The 17,472-nt window shown below is 42.5% G+C and overlaps 1 protein-coding gene across 1 annotated transcript in view; it reads left to right on the forward strand.

Annotated features, from left to right (window-relative positions):
* Poc1b (POC1 centriolar protein B) overlaps positions 1-17,039 on the forward strand; it is a 96,601-nt gene extending 79,562 nt beyond the window's left edge. The window contains exons 11-12 of the mRNA XM_032911782.1: positions 12,919-13,130; positions 16,688-17,039. Of these exons, the coding sequence (XP_032767673.1) occupies positions 12,919-13,130; positions 16,688-16,792 (317 nt within the window). The 3' untranslated portion in view covers positions 16,793-17,039. The remainder of the gene's footprint in view (positions 1-12,918; positions 13,131-16,687) is intronic.
* The last annotated feature ends 433 nt before the right edge of the window (positions 17,040-17,472 follow it).

Genomic DNA, 17,472 nt, shown 5'->3' on the forward strand with positions numbered 1-17,472 from the left:
TTATTTAATTCAAGAACTTTCATTACTTGCTCTGTGTGCCTTCCGCAGTAATACTACCGTGTTGTCAACCGTCTGAAAGAAGTAAGGTTACAACGTCCTCTTCCATAAAGACGTGGTAGAGGGTGGGCACGGTGATCCTGATGGCTGCAGAACTTAACACAAACTGCAGAATGAACCTAAATTGTCACAGCAGCCATATGTCACCCCAAGATTATCATCTCCATTTGAGCTATGAGGACACTGAGACTTCAGCGGGAAGTGGTCCTAAATCACTCATGGTTTAGACCATTCATTAAACATAGAAGATGAAGGATTAGAATCCAGTGTGTGACTTAATGGTCCATATACATAACCACCACATTATATGATGTCATGCACAACTAGGTGAGGCCACCATTAGTAGAAATGCCAGCAAAAGCTACTGATTGTCCTAAGAAAAATGGAGTTACTGTAGTGACAGAAAAAGGGCAGGGTGTATCTGTTTTGAAAAATGGGTAAAGACTTCATTGTTTTATAAATGCAAATTAAATTGGATAATACAATGTACACTGTGTATACTGTGGCCACATAGAATGCTTTCACTCTCTGGGTGACCTAATGGGGATAAATAAACAGAGTGAAGGGTGGGTTTCAGTGCCACACTCTGCATATGTGTCACTGTTCCCAGTCAGCGCGGGGTTGTAAATCCTGCTAGAATGTTCACATTGTGCCCAATGACGAATCGAACAATAAGTAAAATGTTTGTCCTATAGATGATGAGCCGCACAGCTTGCCGGGTTTGGTTGTGACCCTGTTAAATGGCTGGGTAAAGTCCTGCCTTAAAGTCACCTCTTTGTACACGCAGGTACCGTCTAGAAGATGAGGTCTTACTCAAGTGAGCAGAGCCTGGTTTAGGTGGCTTTTGAGAATTACCTTTAGCACACAACCTATTTCTGCTAACTTTGGCACAGGAAGTTTTAAGAAAAAGCAAATAGTGGCTTGTGAGAATGACCCAGGAATATTTATTTTTTTCAGAGAATATTTTCTTTTCTCAGAGAATATTTTTTTCAAAAATGCATTTTTACGTAAACTTTACAATTTGTAAGATGGAAAATCAATCTCTCTCTCTTTCTCTCTCTCTCTCTCTCTCTCTCTCTCTCTCTCTCTCCCTCTCTCTCGCTCTTTCTCTCTCCTTCCCCCCTCCCTTCCCTCTCTCCCCTCTGCGCTCTAAGACATGCTTTGACCTGTTGTTTGGCTGGCCTTCTGTAGTATGCACTGTAGGATAAGAATGTGACATCTGCAGACCTAATTGAAATGATTCCGAGGCCACTAGGATGGCTGCCATGTCAGGATAACATGAAATTTTACGTTGATTAACGTTTTAAGGAGTAACTATGTTTATAGATAGGTTCAAAAGAATGTAACTGCCGTTAAAATTCCCTCCAAATAAATCCATAAATTTGAAGCAATTCTAATAAGCAGACCAGTAAGATTTTTGAAGAATCCTCAAGAGTGAGTTTTAATGTGGACATGCAAAATAGACAAAACAAGCAGGAAAGAAAATGTTGAAGAAGCGTGAAAGGTTTGCTGAGCTGTGAGTGTGGTGCTGTTCGTTGCGGGAAAGTGACCCATCTGTACCGGACACCCCGATGCACACCCACACAAGTGTTCTCAGCTACCACATTAAAGACCGGTCTGTGCAGCTCTGTGAGGATGGACTCTTTCATGAGCAGCCTGCCATAAATGTGGGGATGATTGACAACATGATAAATAAAAATAGGGCTAGAGAGGTGGCTCAGTGGTTAAGAACACTGTCTGCTCTCCCAGAGTTCCTGAGTTCAGTTCCCAGCAACCACATATTGGCTCACAGCCATCTGTGGGATTCACTGCCCTCTTCTGGCATGCAAGCATAAATTTAGCTAGAACATTCATATAGATAAAATAAATAAATCTCTAAAAAAAGAAAGAAAGAAAAAGAAAAATTCATACTGGCTTTAAACCATGAGCAATACCAGTACCAGATAGGTTAAAGACTTTTGCATGAAAAGCAATACTGACTTAAAAGCTCCTTTAAAAACATCAGGAAAAATAACATGTTTATACATTCTGAGTAGGGCTGGAGAGATGGCTCAGCCGTTAAAGGCTAGGCTCACAACCAAATATATACATTCTGAGTAGCAAGGATTTCTGTAAAAGAAAAACATAAATACACAAATAATAAAGGAAATGTTTGATAAATTTGGCCACATTCCAAACAAACACTTGGTACCAGGCATGATGTCTGAGCCTGGAATCATAACACAGGCTCAAGCAGGAGGATCGTGAGTTTGAGGCAAGTTCATTCCACAGGAAAAGATCTTAACTCAAAAACAAACACAGAATAAAAATGCAAGTAAACCAGTGTAGTAGTGCATTAATGCAGAACAGAGGATCGGTGTCCAGGATACAGAGAGCTCTTAAACCTGCACTGGAAAAGGTAAAAAGAAACTAAGGAAAGACTTGGCCAACCCCTCAGCAATGAAATGCAACAGACAGAGACAATTACAGAAAGCCGCAGCCAATCCAAACGCAGAGAACAAGTGACCGATCGTGTGATGCCTGATACATCCACAACACAACTGCCTTAAGGCTACGGGACCATGGCAGAGGAAGGGGCAGGAAAGTTATAAGAGCCAGAGGGAAATTTGCTGTGAGATTTCTCCTAAAACTGTTAGAGAGGCTTCACCCATGAAGTCTCACCCACATGGCTGCCTAAATATGACCTACACAAGGATGATGCCAGTTGACAAGCTAACATGAGAGAGGCAGCTCTCATGGGACCTCAACCCTAGTCAAAGAATTAGAGGTAACTAAGAAAATGGTCTTTTCTGGGAAGAGCCCCCCACTTGGCTGTCCTAACACCAGACAGAGGTCAGCCCTGAAGTCATATACAGACAAGTAACTTTATACAGGCCGGGCAGGCTGTATTTATATATGGAGGGGTACATATTCCCATGGATATATGTAACAACAGCTAAAGACACAGAGGTATGAACTGAGCGGGGAGAGGAAATTGCACTGAGGAAGTGGGAGCGAGGGAAGAAACAATGAAGAGAACCAGGGAATTAGTTTTCATTTCAAAAAACATTAAAATATTTTTAAAACTTGGTCAAAGATTAAATTAGACTGCTTATCAAATGTATTGACATACATATTGAATATATCCAACTAACAGTAACCAAAGAAATACAGCGATAGTTCCTGGCCATGATGGGCAGAATTTCACACGTGTAGCAGTTAAGTGTCCGAGTAAACGAGAGCTGTGGGAGGGTAAGTTAATCCCCTGCTCTGAGCAGCCTTTGCTAAAACTGACACCTGTTTCACTCAGGAAACACTTAGGAGAATGCTCACGCTAGCATTTGTGGTTGGCTAGCAACTCTTAGACAGGAAACACTGTGAGCTTGTCTTAGCCATTGGAATACGTGTTGGGCAGATGATAATATGAGTAAGAATGGTCCCTGGGTTCTTATGTGTGGAAACTTGGTCTCCCAGTTAGTGGAACTATTTGGGAGGTGTGCCTTTGTTAAGGAGGTGTGTCACTGGGGATGGCTTTGAGGTTTCAGAAGAGTCACCCCATTCCCAGGGTGCCCCCGTCTCTGCTGGTGGATCCCCTTTGTGGATCAAGATGTGAGCTTTCAGGTGCTACTCCAATACCAGGCCTGCCTGCCTGCCTACTGCCAGGCTTCCTGCCGTGAGAGTGATGGGAACTCCTGCTTCTGTAAGTTGCCTTGGTCATTTTGTCGCAGCAATAAAAAAGTCACTAAGGCAGATAGTGATAGAGTTGTACTCGCTGCTGTGGACAGCCTAACAATGGTAACTGATAGAAAGCACCAAAGCTATTAGCAATCCCTGCGTCACAGGATACTGCGTGAGGTTCTCATAGGGCTGCCTTCATGAGTGACAGGAGTAACAGACCGAGCTAGGATGGTAGGATGACGTAGTAATGTGGAGGGTGGGGTGGGGTACAGTTCAGGGGAGGTGTGCCTTGTTTTCTGTGCAAGGGGAGAGTGTTGCTTTGTTGTCCCATATGATTTTCAATGAGTTTTGAAAAGCACAGATGAAAAAAGAAATCAACTGTTGCCTGTTAGGAAACATCTGGGTTGCCTTTAGGGATGTTGGCACTACCATGGCGGCACTCACTGCTCAGTCTCTTGAATTGATTTTGCTTGATTGCCATTTGCATGAATTCCCAAAGATGAACCCCTACCCTGCTGCCGCCACCACCACCATTAGTTCTTAGTATATAACTACTCGAATATAAAATATCTTTGTGAAGATTTATCATTTTAAATACATGGTTTTTAAATTATGCACATGTGCTCATGCACCAGCAAAAGAAAAAAAAGAACATAAAACTCCCTGGAGCTGGAGTTACAGGTGGATTTGAGCCTTAACGTGAGCGATGGGACCTGACCTCAGATCTGGAAAAACAGCAAGCACTCTACTTTTAATCTGATGTTTTGCAGTGGTAGGAATCAAATCTAGAACTTTAGTAGTTCCAGGTAAGCGCTCCACCACTGTGCATGCATATATACCTTTTAAAAACAGTGAGAGATACCTATACATTGGCATACTGTATATGATTCTTGGGAAATCCTATGTAAAAGGAACATTAAGTATGACTTTCTTACTCTGAATTCCCTTTGAAGTTTAACAATAGGACTTACACAGAGTAGTGGTCATCCGTCTCCCCTGTTGAGTTGGCAGGAAGCTGTATTGGTGTCATGTTTGCACAGCAGATTGAGAGAGCATACATGTGCAGCCTTTCCAGTTCAGCGTTGATTCAGAAGGGAGAGGCTGATTCCTATGTCCCAGTCCCCAGATGGTTACAGCCAGTGCTTACATCACTAATTAAGTTATGCCTACTGCGGCGCGGGTTTCCAGGTCAGGCGGAGCATTAGGGTCTTCCACTGAAGACTTGCTCATAGAGTCTGTATTTCTCAATCATATAGTGATAAGTGAAAGCACAAGGGGATTTTTATATAAATCCCATTTGTCCTAATGTTCTACCCATTCATGCCTTCAAAACATGCCAGTCTCTAGACTGAAAACAATTAGAAACAATGGTGATGCTGGTTTATGTCCTCAGCTGTTATTTCCAAAGGAACAAAATAATTCATATATCCTAGCTGACAACTCCATGTAGGGGGTTATTTTTCAAGACTCTAAAATACTTTTTACCTAAGGTTTTTGCATTTTTCTGCTTTTGTGTATGTGTTTATTTGGATAATTGGTTGGTTGGTTGGTTGGTTGGTTGTTGGTTGACTGGTTGGTTGGTTGGTTGGTTGTTGGTTGACTGGTTGGCTGGGTGGCTGGTTTGTTGGTTGGTTGGTTGGTTGGCTGGTTGGTGGTTGGTTGGTTGTGGTTGCTGGTGGTTTGGTTGGTTGGTTGGGTTGGTTTGGTTGGTGATTGGATTGGCTGGCTGGTTGGGTTGGTTGGTGGTTGGGGTTGGTTGGTTGGGTTGGTTGGTTGTTGGTTGATTGCTGGCAGGCTGGTTGGGTTGGTTGGGTGGGTGGTTGGTGGTTGGTTGTTTGGTTGGTGGTTTGGTTGGTTGGTTGGGTTGGTTGGTTGGTTGGTTGGGTTGGGTTAGTTGGTTGTTGCTGGTTGGTTGGTTGGTTGGTTGTTGGTTGGGTTGGTTGTTGGTTGGTTGGTTGGTTGGTTGATTGGTTGGCTGGGTTGGTTGGGTTGGTTGCGGTTGGTTGGTTGGTTGGGTTGGTTGGTTGGTTTTGTTGCTCTATTCTCTTAGTTTACTTGTTTTCTTGTTGCAACAAAGTATCTGACAAAAGTTATTTATAGAAAGAGTTTATTTTGGCTTTGAGTTTGAGGTAGAGTCTATCGTGTTAGGCATGTATGAGAGTGCTGTTCGCATTGTATGGAATATTAAGAAATCCTGTGTCTGCATCCCCTCTGGTTCAGTATTGATTCAGGAAAGAGCACTGAAGTAGGAATTACTGACTGTGGACGATTAGTCACCTTCTCCTTGTTATTCAGTCCAGAACTCCAGCCTTCAAATGCTGTCCCCAGAGTGAACAGGTCTTCTCACCTCATCTAGGGAATCCCTCGCGCTATTGCTCAGAGGCCCATCTCTAGGTGATGTTAGACCCTATGAAGTTGTTATTCAGAATTAACTGTCATGGTTGAGTATGGTTTGTTTAGTTAGGTGATATATTTATTTTTTATTTGAGGGGGAGCAAGCATGGTGGTGTACACCTTTAATTCCAGCACTTGGGAGATAGAGCACTTGGATCTCTGAGTTCAAGGCCAACCTGACTGACACAGCTGGTCCCAGGACAACCAGAGCTATACAGACCCTAGACTGGGGTAGGGAAAGCAGAGTGGATGGAGGAAAGAGAGAAAAGACTTTCTGAACCTTGTAAACGTAGTTTTGGAGAAGAAACAATTCACATAACATTTTCCTAATTTTTATCCTAGAAATGTATTGAAGTCAATTAAACTTGATCAGATGGTAGTTTCCACAAGATTATATAGTATACCATATAATAGAAACCATATAAATCATGTGGGTTTTCGTTCAAAGTGGACAACCTAGTGTTGTAAGAATGTAGAAATTGTGTGAAATCTTTGTGGTAGCCCTGTGACAGATCCATCAGGGGAGACTGTGCTCATTGTCTTGTTTCCCATCTACCCCTGTCAACATGGCTTTGATCTTAGGAAAAGAAAGAACCAAATATAGGGCCATACCCAGTCACCTTTGAAGGATAGTCATCCTGCCTTTGTCAGGGTTCTCCAAGGAATTCGGTGACAGGCCACATCCTTTGTGCTGATGGTAAACTGCATAGTGCCTCCCACTCAGGCCACCTCTTCGCTTCCTCCCAGATAGACTCGTAACCCCAGAAGAGACTCTAGCCACCAGGCTTTCTGCCATTTCATTGCTGGTCCCCTATGTCTGTGTCTCTTTGAGCAGCTTAGATCACACGGTCCCTGTACATCCGCATTCTTTACCCTTTGTCATCTCTGCTGTGCTGTGCTCACCTACAAAAACTCCAGCTGGCTTCATGGTTTGTCTGTCTATTCTCACAGCACCAATTTGTTTGACTAGATAGCTGAGCTGCTGGTCTTAATTCTTTTAAGCCCCAGGGAGGTTTGCTATTGCCTGCCTTGCCTATATGATGTCTTGGTACACCCTTGCCGTCCTGTGTTATATATGCATTCTGTTAAATGTTTAATACTTCCTATCAGGGCAGGGAGATGGCCCCAGGGTTAAAGCTGTGTGAACATCAAGACCAGAGTTTAGATCCCTAGAACCACATGAATGCCAGGTGGGTGTGACAGCCCACCTGTCTAATTCCAGCACTTAGAACAGAGACAGATGGTCCCAGAACAAGTTGGCTAAGTTAAAATTGCCATAACAGCAAACTCTGGGTTCAAATGGGAGTCCCCACCTCAGTGAGTAAGGTAAAGAGTGATGAGGAAGACTCCTGATGCCAACTGCAAGCCAACTAAAATTAAAATATGTTTAGGGGCTGGAGAGATGTCTCAGCACTTAAGAATGCTTACTTTTCATGCAGAGGGCCCAGATTCAAAGCCATCTATAATCCGGGTTCTGAGAGACCAAATGAAGTCTTCTTCTGGCCTTCACTGGCTTCTGCATACAGAACACACATAAACCCACACATGAACACACTCATACAAATAAATAGAATATTTAAAAGTTAAATGTTTTTAAAATGTATCCTCTAATGTAAGTGAAAATCCCGTATACATAAAAATTACTGTGACATTAAAGGATTGGTTGGATGACTTGTGTGTAGAGTGTGACTTTCAGAGTTGTTTACATTAAGCAGCTTGGTTCTTTTACTCTATTTTCGGGAAGTGAAAAATAAGACCTTTTAACCTACGGACAGGGATCTTTCAGCTACAGCAGTTTGCTTGGGCCTTGCCTGAGCTGCAGTGTTTCTCCAGTTGATTTGACCGCAGTGGTGACTATGTTATTTGGCAGCAAAGGGGAAGTTAAATGGAGACTGCCCTGATGTCTTCTTAGGTAAAGTGGTTCCCAGGAGAATTGTAGACATCACCAAAGAAGCACTGTGTATGACATGTTCCTTGTGGCAGCACTGATGATGGCCGTCATAAGAAGAGCTCATTTTCTGAATAAACAAACGAGTCACCGTTCTCTGCTGTTCAGTGTTTGCAGTACAAGGGATTTTGTGTGCCGTCCTCCTATTTGAACCTTCCAGCTCTAAAGTCCTGTCTCCTCAGTTTTCTGCTCACTCAGCACCAGCCATGTCTGTAGTTCTCCCAGCGCAGCACTGGTAAATGCTCAGGATGGTATAGAGCCCCGTACCTGTTTACCCCAAACACTGACATTAATGCTTGCAAAGAGGTAGCACTATAGACTCATTTGGTGAACTTCATCATATTGATGATAATATCTCTTTTTAATTTTATAATATGTACATCTCATGTTTCTTCTCTACAGACAGGAAGCAAAGGTGGAATTGGCTGGTAGAAATGAGTCAGTCGGTATGGAAGTTCTAGTCCCGATGGTAGAAAGACAGACAGCAGTTGGCTGATGCTGGTCTGGGCAGGGATTGTTTGGTTTTTCTCTCTTTCTGCATGCTTCCTTTTCTTATCATGCCCATATGTTCTGTGATGATGACCCGTTTCTTGTCTCCAAACAAGAAAGGTACTATTAAGACTTTATTGGAGCTTCTTTATTGCTTTGACTTCCTATGTTTCTAATCTCTTATCCCTCTGTTTTCTTAATAACCACTGGGACAGCATAGCGCACGGTCTTTGAATGAGCTGCTATATTAACTAAGTTGGGGCCTGTTACCATGAAGGACTTGTTCTTATCATGATTATTTATGGCTATGTAAACACTTCAATGCGTTATGGCTCCTGTTTTCTAAAGAAGAAAAACAGAGGTATCTTGGTTATAGAGAGCTTGCTTTCCAGTCACACTGAAAACTTCGTATGACAGGTTAATGTCCTCAGGGGTCAGGAACTGCTGGTGTTAGAAACTGCTGGTGAACGGAAGGCCTGGCTTTCACAGGGGTCAGAGATGTTTCTGAACACATGACAGTCAAGCAGAAAGCGGGAGTCTGAAAAAGGCTTAGCCTTGCTAGATGGCAGAGAAGGTTGTAGATGCACAGAAGCATTCGAACAAGAGAGGCCATCTTTGAACAGGCTTTCTTTTCAGTGGGGGTGGCTGTCCGTAGTGAGTGTGTACAGATACCTGCTCGGCAAACTGGGCAGCTAGGTCTGCTGAGCCCGGTGGGATTACAAACACGTATGTTATACATGTGTTCAAAAGCAGCTTGAACTAAGAGTCATGACTTGGGGCTAGAAAGATGGCTTAGAGGTTAAGGACACTGACTGCTCTTCCAAAGGACCCAGGTTCGACTCCCAGCACCTACATGGCCGTTTACAATTGTCAGTAACTCTTGTCCCAGGGGAGCCAGCTCCTTCACACTTGCAGGCAAACCACTAATGTACATAAAATAAAGATAAATAAATTAAGAACAAAAGAGTCATGACCTTTACTGAGGACAAAGCTTAGTGTGCACAAGGGCCTTGGTTTCACTTTCGCTGATAGTGATAATAGTGGGTTTTCTGTTTATTTTCAATAGTTTTGACACACAGTGAATTATTGTGTCTATATATGAGGGGAATTTGAAAGTTCCACCTTCCTAAAAAATGGTAGAGTGTCAGGAAAAGCAGGGGCCTCACCCCTCAGCTTTGCATGTGGAGGGTTCAGCTCTTTGAGACTTAACATTGGCTCTTCCCTAGGTGTAGCATGTATGGCCTTGGAGGCTGGGCTTTGCTCAGAGTCCATCTCGTTGCTTGAAAACTGAGTACATTTTGGATTGAGCAGAAAGGATCGAGCCTTGCTAGGACAGCAGCGGAGGCCGTGGAAGGCAGCAGAGTCTACCTTAGAACCTCTGAGAGGATCGAATCAGCTAGTGTGTGCCAAGCTTGCAGCAAGCCGCAAGCAAGCCATGTTGCCTTGTCAGCAGAACTTCCTGGAGAAACAGCCTTCTGCCCAGAACCCCAGACCTCTAGCAATAACCAGGAATCGAAGACTGGAAAAACAAACCCTCCGAGGGATGTATTTTATTTGTGTCCTAGTTTATTTTTTTTTAAAGATTTATTTATTTATTATATATAAGTACACTGTAGCTGTCTTCAGACACACCAGAAGAGGACATCGGATCCCATTACAGATGGTTGTGAGCCACCATGTGGTTGCTGGGATTTGAACTGAGGACCTTTGGAAGAGCAGTCAGTGCTCTTAACCACTGAGCCATCTCTCCAGCCCTATATCTGTAATCCTTGAAGTGCAAGTCTCTGTCATCTGTGTACAAGGCCCTTATCAAGTATTTGATTCAGATATTTTCTTCCATTTGTTTTCGATAGCTTGATGGTATCTTTTTTTTTTTTTTTTTTCTTTTTTTCGGAGCTGGGGACTGAACCCAGGGCCTTGCGCTCGCTAGGCAAGCGGTCTACCACTGAGCTAAATCCCCAACCCCGATGGTATATTTTTAACTATACAAATATTACATCCAATTTTTTTTTTCTTTTTTTCTCTCTTTTCTTTTTTTCCGAGCTGGGGACTGAATCGAGGGCCTTGCACTTGCTAGGCAAGTGCTCTCTACCACTGAGCTAAATCCCCAACCCCTACATCCAATTTTTTTATTCCTTTGTCATCTTGATCTTGGTGTTATGTATAAGGAAATTTTGTATACCTAACCCCAGGCCACCTGCGTGCGTCATGGATAGCTGGGCATGTGGCGGAATACAATTGTCATGCTGTGTCAACAGGTTGGACATTCCCAGGCCCAGCCAGGAGAACTCAATCCTGGTCTTTATAAAAGTCTTATAGTCTTAGCTCTTCTCTTTAAGTCTCTGACCTTTCGTGAATTAATATTGTATATGGCATGAAGTCAGTGCACAAATTTATTCTCTCAAGTATATCTAGTTTCCCCCCGCATCTTTTGTTGGAATGATTATGTTTTCCAATTTAAATTTTCTTAACAGTCTTATCAGTTGACCATGTGTTAATATGTGGGTTTCTTTCTGACCTGTCAAACCTGTCGTGTTGATCTATAAGTCTATTGAAGGTGCTAGAAATCAAATATAGGGACAGGGACACACTGGGCAATGGACTATACCACTGAGCTACATCCTCAGTTCCACACTGGGTTGGTTACTGTAACTTGCTGGTAGGTTTTGCCGTTTGGAGTACATTGTTTGTTTGTTTGTTTGTTTGTTTTTCTCACGTTCTATTGTCTGGGGTCTTTGCACTTCTGTGTGAACGTTAAGGTCAATGTAAACTGTCTGTAAAAGAAGAGAACTGGAAGTTTGATAAGAACTGCTCTGAGTACATTCCTAAGTGTTGGGAGTACTGCTGTCACGTAGATAGTCCAGGCTGTTGTGGAACTTAAGATCCTCCTGCCTCAGCTTTCCAGGTCCTGGAATTACTGGCATTTGCCACCACACCCAGCAAGAGCTGCCATCTTACCAATGTTATTTTCTGATGGAAGACCATAGGAATGAGCTGTCTTTCCAGTTGGGTGAAGTTTTAATTGCATTTAGTGATGGCTTAGAGCTCTCACTGTACAAGTCTGACATTCACTGTTAAATTAATTCATACGTATTTTAACTTTTGTTGCTATTATAAATGGGATCTTCTTAAGTTTATTCTCGCGCAGTTTGTTCCTATTTAATTGGAGAATTTTTCTATTGTAGTGAAATATAAGTAACAAAGTTACCTTTTTTTAAAAATCGCTTTTAAATATACAATTTATTATTCCCAAAACTCATAATATTCTGTAAGCACTGTTTATTTCTATAACTTTTTATCATTCCAGATGAAACATTTTTACCAACTCAGCAATTAATTTTCATTACCCTTCCTCTTAGTAGTACTCTTCCCACTCCAGCCCTGAATCTGTGTATATGAATGATGATGTTAAGAAGGATCATTGCATGTCTGGTCACTTCACTTAGCATAAGGTTTTCAGAGTTTTTCCCCTTAGTGAAATGTATATAATATAGTATCATATGTATAGAATCAACATAATTTTGTAATGACGTCTCATTATAAGTTTATGTTATATTTTGTTTGCACATTTATCCGTTAATAGATACAGCTTCTTTTTAAGCTCTTGTGACGAAGGCCACCATAGATATCGGTGTTCTGTACTTCTTCGCGTCGGAACTTTTGGGAGCGACGCTGCTAGATTATATAGTCATGCTGTGCCTGCTTCTGGGAGGAATTCCCAAACTTTACTATAGCAGGTTCAGCATTTTACACATCAATTAGCAAAGTATGATAATTTACATTTTCTACATTTTCACCAGCACTCCTTATTTTCCTTTAGGAGGAATTAATAATCGTCTTAATGGAGGCAGATGTTTATTTAAAATTGAAAAATAAACTTCATTCAGCAATCTTTTTAAATGGTAAAACTGATCAGACAGGCATGTAAAAAGCATTTTGCAGAAAATGGAGACACTTTGTAAATTTTTCTCTACTTATTGTTGCTTTGTTTCTTTACTGTAATTATAATTTATGTATTTTGATATATAAATAAGATAGAGCTGGAGAGATGACTCAGTGGTTAAGAGCACTGATTGCTCTTCCAGAGGTCCTGAGTTCAATTCCCAGCAACCACATGGTGGCTCACAACCATCTGTAATGAGATCTGATGCCCTCTTCTGGTGTGTCTGAAGACAGCTACAGTGTACTCATGTATAATAAATAATCTTTCAAAAAAAAGAAGATAAAATTATTCAGTGTAATTCTGGAACTGGTGTGTGTGTGTGTGTGTGTGTGTGTGTGTGTGTGTGTGTGTGTGTGTGTATGCAAATGTATATATACACTATCTAAGTTTGGAAACTCTGTTTCTGTCTTTTCCATGACATTAAAGACAGCGGATTACACCTGTCGAGCTGTGCCAAGCAAGGGTGAAGACATCTGTAGGTATTTCTTGAACCCTTTGTTAATGCCAGAATGCTCATCAACAACCATGAAAAAGAAACCAGAAGATGTAGGTGACCCGCCCTCTGAAAACCAGAGAAGTGTACCGCTGGCCGTGGCTGACGCTCTGGAGCATATTATGGAACAACTGAACATTCTCACCCAGGTGGGCCAACCTCCGCCTCCTGAGTAAGATAGGCAGGGAGTCCTTGGCTGTAGCAGGATGAGACCAACGGAGCAGGGGAGTTTTCCTGGCAAGGCAAACTCAAACAGTCGTTAGCAAGGCACTTAGGGCTAACCTATTCTGAGAAAATCTGTATAAAGTAGACTCACTCTTTTTAAGTGTGTGTGTGTGTGTGTGTGTGTGTGTGTGTGTGTGTGTGTGACACATGCACTTTGTTCTCTCTGGCATTTGTATCATCTTGCAAACGGCAGTGGTTGTACTCTGTGCTATAAATGCTATTTGGTCCTAAGCAGTAATGTTCTGTCCTTTGAAATTGTGATGTAGTATAGTTATATTAGGTCACTTATAAAGAAAGATTTGATAGCATAAGAAAATGTAAGTAAAAACTCCTTTATGGTACAAACATTGCCAAAGCTCATAGACTTCACTGAAAGTACTGTGCTAACTCACTGAGAATGTCTCTCCAGAGCTTCTTCTAGAGGAAGAGGCTTGCCTTCCTATTTCAAAATCTTAGCCAGTCTCTTAAGACCATTTCACCGAAACAAAGAAGAATAATGGACCTTAAATATTGTACTAAAAATCTCCAGTCTTGGGAGGTGTAGACCTAATGTAAGGGAAGTCTTGTGTTAGAATGGAAACAGCCAGAGTACGCACTCTGCTGATGGCGTCCTTTGGAGACATCTTCCGTTGTCTTCTTTGTTCTGCACACTTACTCTTGCTGTGTACACCATTGTTAAGTGCACACACTGCCACAAGTTATACAGAGCAAGAGGCGAACATAGGAGAAGGAGCAAGGTCGGGTTCTTACCCAGAGTGAGTATGTCAGTCTCAGACAGCTCCTGCGTGGACAACTCCTCCGGTCTCAACACCAGCTCTGCCCCTGTCACTGGGGTGCTGGACATTCTGCAGTGCACAGGTCTCAAGTCCACAGGGTCTCCCAAAGAAGACCCATTTCGTCTACTCTGTCACCAACATTTAGGTCCAGTAATTGAATACTAATTTTGTCCTGTGCACATCATCTCAGGGCCCTGGGCGTTCGTGTGTGGTTTTGGAGTTCTGACATAGAGTGAGAAAGAACCATATGAGACTTTGGAGTCATGTTTCTTCATGAAAAAAAAATCACATTAAACTCACCCACTTTCACTTTGAAATTGTGTGCTACATGTGACCCTACCTGTGCTTACCCGACATTCTTCCCTTTAGAAACAGTTGACCTCTCAGACACCAGATTCAGTTTTAATTAACAGGACTTCCTTCCCTGTCACCAGTCAGTGAAGTCCTTTTTAGGACTCTCCAAATGAGTGCCTCCTCCCTTTCCCTTCCCCCTCCCCCCATCTTTTCACCTGGTTCACAGTTAATGGATCATTTTCTATTTTCGATCTTACTAAATTCCCCTTTGGGTGTGTTATTGTTAACCTTAAGGAGTTCATTCTCTTTTATACATTAAGGGGGTGAAGGCAAGGCAAAGCATGCCTGCAGAAGAAAAGACGTGAGTCTAGGCAAGCCACAAGCAAAGTAAACATGTTCCAAGCCATCACCTAAGCTGCAGGGTGTAGAACTATTACAGAGAGAGGTGAGAAGCAAAGTCAAGTGGACTCGGGGCTAACAGAGGAAGTAGTATCAAAGATACTATACTTCATGCATTAACAACTTTAACGTGTAGCTAATAACTATGTATGTATGCTATCTGTGAACTTACTTGGTACATAATAGACATTTAAGGAAATATTATCAGCATCATGATTATCTTTATTTAATGATGAATTGTTCTATGGAATATGAAAGCAAAAGCTTTTGAAAGATGACTGCTGCCTTCAGAGAAGGAAGGACAGTCATTTCCTTGTCTTCACATTTATCTTGTTTGCCTTCCCTGTATGAACTCTATTACCGGATGACCAATAGTCAGTCAGTCAGTCAGTCAATCTCTCTCTCTCTCTCTCTCTCTCTCTCTCTCTCTCCCCCTCTCCTTTTTAAGAATGCTTACTGTGTTGGGCAGTGCTGGTGCACACCTTTAATCCCAGGACTCAGGAGGCAGAGGCAGACAGATCTCTATGAGCTTGAAGCCAGCTTGATCTGTAGAGTGAGTTCCAAGACAGCCAGGTCTACACAGAGAAACCCTGTCTCACAAAACCAAAAAATAATAAAACAAAACGAAAATAACCCCCCCCAAAAAAAACCCTCTTATTTATAAAGTGTACCAACCAAGAATTTTATTGATAAATTACCATTTCTATTCCCCACTGATCAGTCGCTGAACATTCAACTGTGCCTTCTCATGAGGAAATCGATCATGAGTGGCTCTGGTTTATGTTCCTGCTGCCACTTGAGAGGACCAGCAGAGGAAAATAGTCGGCTAGGCTGTGTGCTGGCTGGGTAGTCCCTGCAGTACAGATTACTATATATGTCACAGACAGACAAACGGCCTGAGCCTGGTAATGGTTGAGAAGTGTGAACGTTTGGGAATTAAATCACAAGAAATTGACTTAAAGCTCAACATAAAGAAAGGCTGGTGTAGGAGGGTAAGGGATGGAACCATGAAAGCCACTTAGAGACTTCTGGATAGTGGCTGGTAGTGACAGCTGGCCTCTTATGGGAACTTACTAAGCAACATGCAAGTTTCATGTGGCTTTCTGGTCTATATTTTAGTTTATCATAAAAAAGGGTTTTTTGTTTGTTTTTTGTTTGTTTTTATCTTTTTTGGTTTTTTGTTTAAGGAAAGCTAGGGCTGGAGAGATGGCTCAGTGGTTAAGAGCACTGACTGCTCTTCCAGAGGTCCTGAGTTCAATTCCCAGCACCCACATGGTGGCTCACAGCCATCTGTAATGGGATCTGATTCCCTCTTCTGGTGTGCAGTTGGACATGCAGATAGAATACTCATATACATAAATATTTTTTAAAAAGCTATAGAAGACTGGACAATATCACTGTTATTTTTCCCCAATTTGACATCTACAATTACTCTGCTATTAGGAGCACATGTCGTTATATGCTGAGGGAGTTAGGAGAGCTACACCCCACCTAGTCCTGTGTACCCAGCAGCAGACATTCTTAATGATTCAGTCCTCCCGCCTAGCTGGGAACTGGTGTGGCGGCCATGGTGTGTGTATAGCAATCTCCCTTCCCTCTCCTGTAATGCTGTAGGGATGGCCACTGCGGGGTGGACTGTGACAAAGTGGCCAGTGGTAGCAGGTCAGTAGTGCCTAAGCCACGAATGTATAGTGTGACCTGTGTTGCTTAGAGTACTATGGATGACCTCATCCCTGACCCTGTGTCTTCAGATACAAGGATGGCCTTGAGGCCTGAGCTCAGATCCTTTCTTCACCTGCATCAGTCGTGGTTTGGGGTTTTGGTGGATTGGGTTAGGTGGTCCTCTGTTTCCTCCATACCTGACAGTGCTTTGCTCTGCAGGTGGGCTCACTTTTTTAGCCAGTTCAGGGACCAGTGATTGATCTCCTACAGGGCCTCATGTGGAGGAGGGGCTCATCGTCCCCCTAATCACCGGGGTGCCAGGCTCTGACGCTATTGTCCTCTTTTTGCAGACTGTTTCCATTCTAGAGCAACGACTGTCTTTGACTGAAGATAAGCTGAAAGACTGCCTTGAGAATCAGCAAAAGCTTTTCAGTGTCATCCATCAGAAGAGCTGAGCAGGAGGTGTGCAAGCTCAGGCTGGTCCCTGAAGATGCGCTCACACACTCAGGACGTTGCAGAGGCCCTCCCTCCACACCCTGCCAAGCACTGATCACTGTAGATTCTTCAGGGGTGAGCAACAGAACAAAGGTTCAAGTCATTTGTAAGGACTGACTTAAACACACAAATCACTATCAAGGATCAAGTTAAGCTCCTCCCAGGTACAATTGCAGTAATAAAGTTATGAACATTTAAATCACCCCATCCCCCTCCCCCATGTTGTTTGAAATGTCAGCTTCTATTTAATGTGCCAATCCTCACCCTCACCAGGAAAGTAAGCAGACCTCTAGATCTCATTGTTAAATCATTTCCAAGTGACCATGTTCAGGCAATTCCTGAAGGTAATTAGTGTTATTTCTTAAGTGAGCACACCCTTGAGGGGAAAGCATTTGCTTGCTTTCAAATAGCATCTGAGATGTAGAAAACCTGTCATTGAGTTGGCTCATAGTTCTTTCAGGTCAAAAAAAAAAAAAAAAAAGAAAAAGAAAAAAAATCTGCCTCGAAAAGATGCTCCCTCAGAATTTCCACAGCAAGAATCAGCTTATTTTGATTAGCAAGAGTGCTTACATGACAGAGCAGGCGTGTTCCTCGTCTGATGGGAACTGCATGAGGCATTTGTGTCTCTCCTGTCACAGGT

The sequence above is a fragment of the Rattus rattus genome, chromosome 1 (assembly GCF_011064425.1).
Source record: "Rattus rattus isolate New Zealand chromosome 1, Rrattus_CSIRO_v1, whole genome shotgun sequence".
NCBI lineage: Eukaryota > Metazoa > Chordata > Mammalia > Rodentia > Muridae > Rattus > Rattus rattus.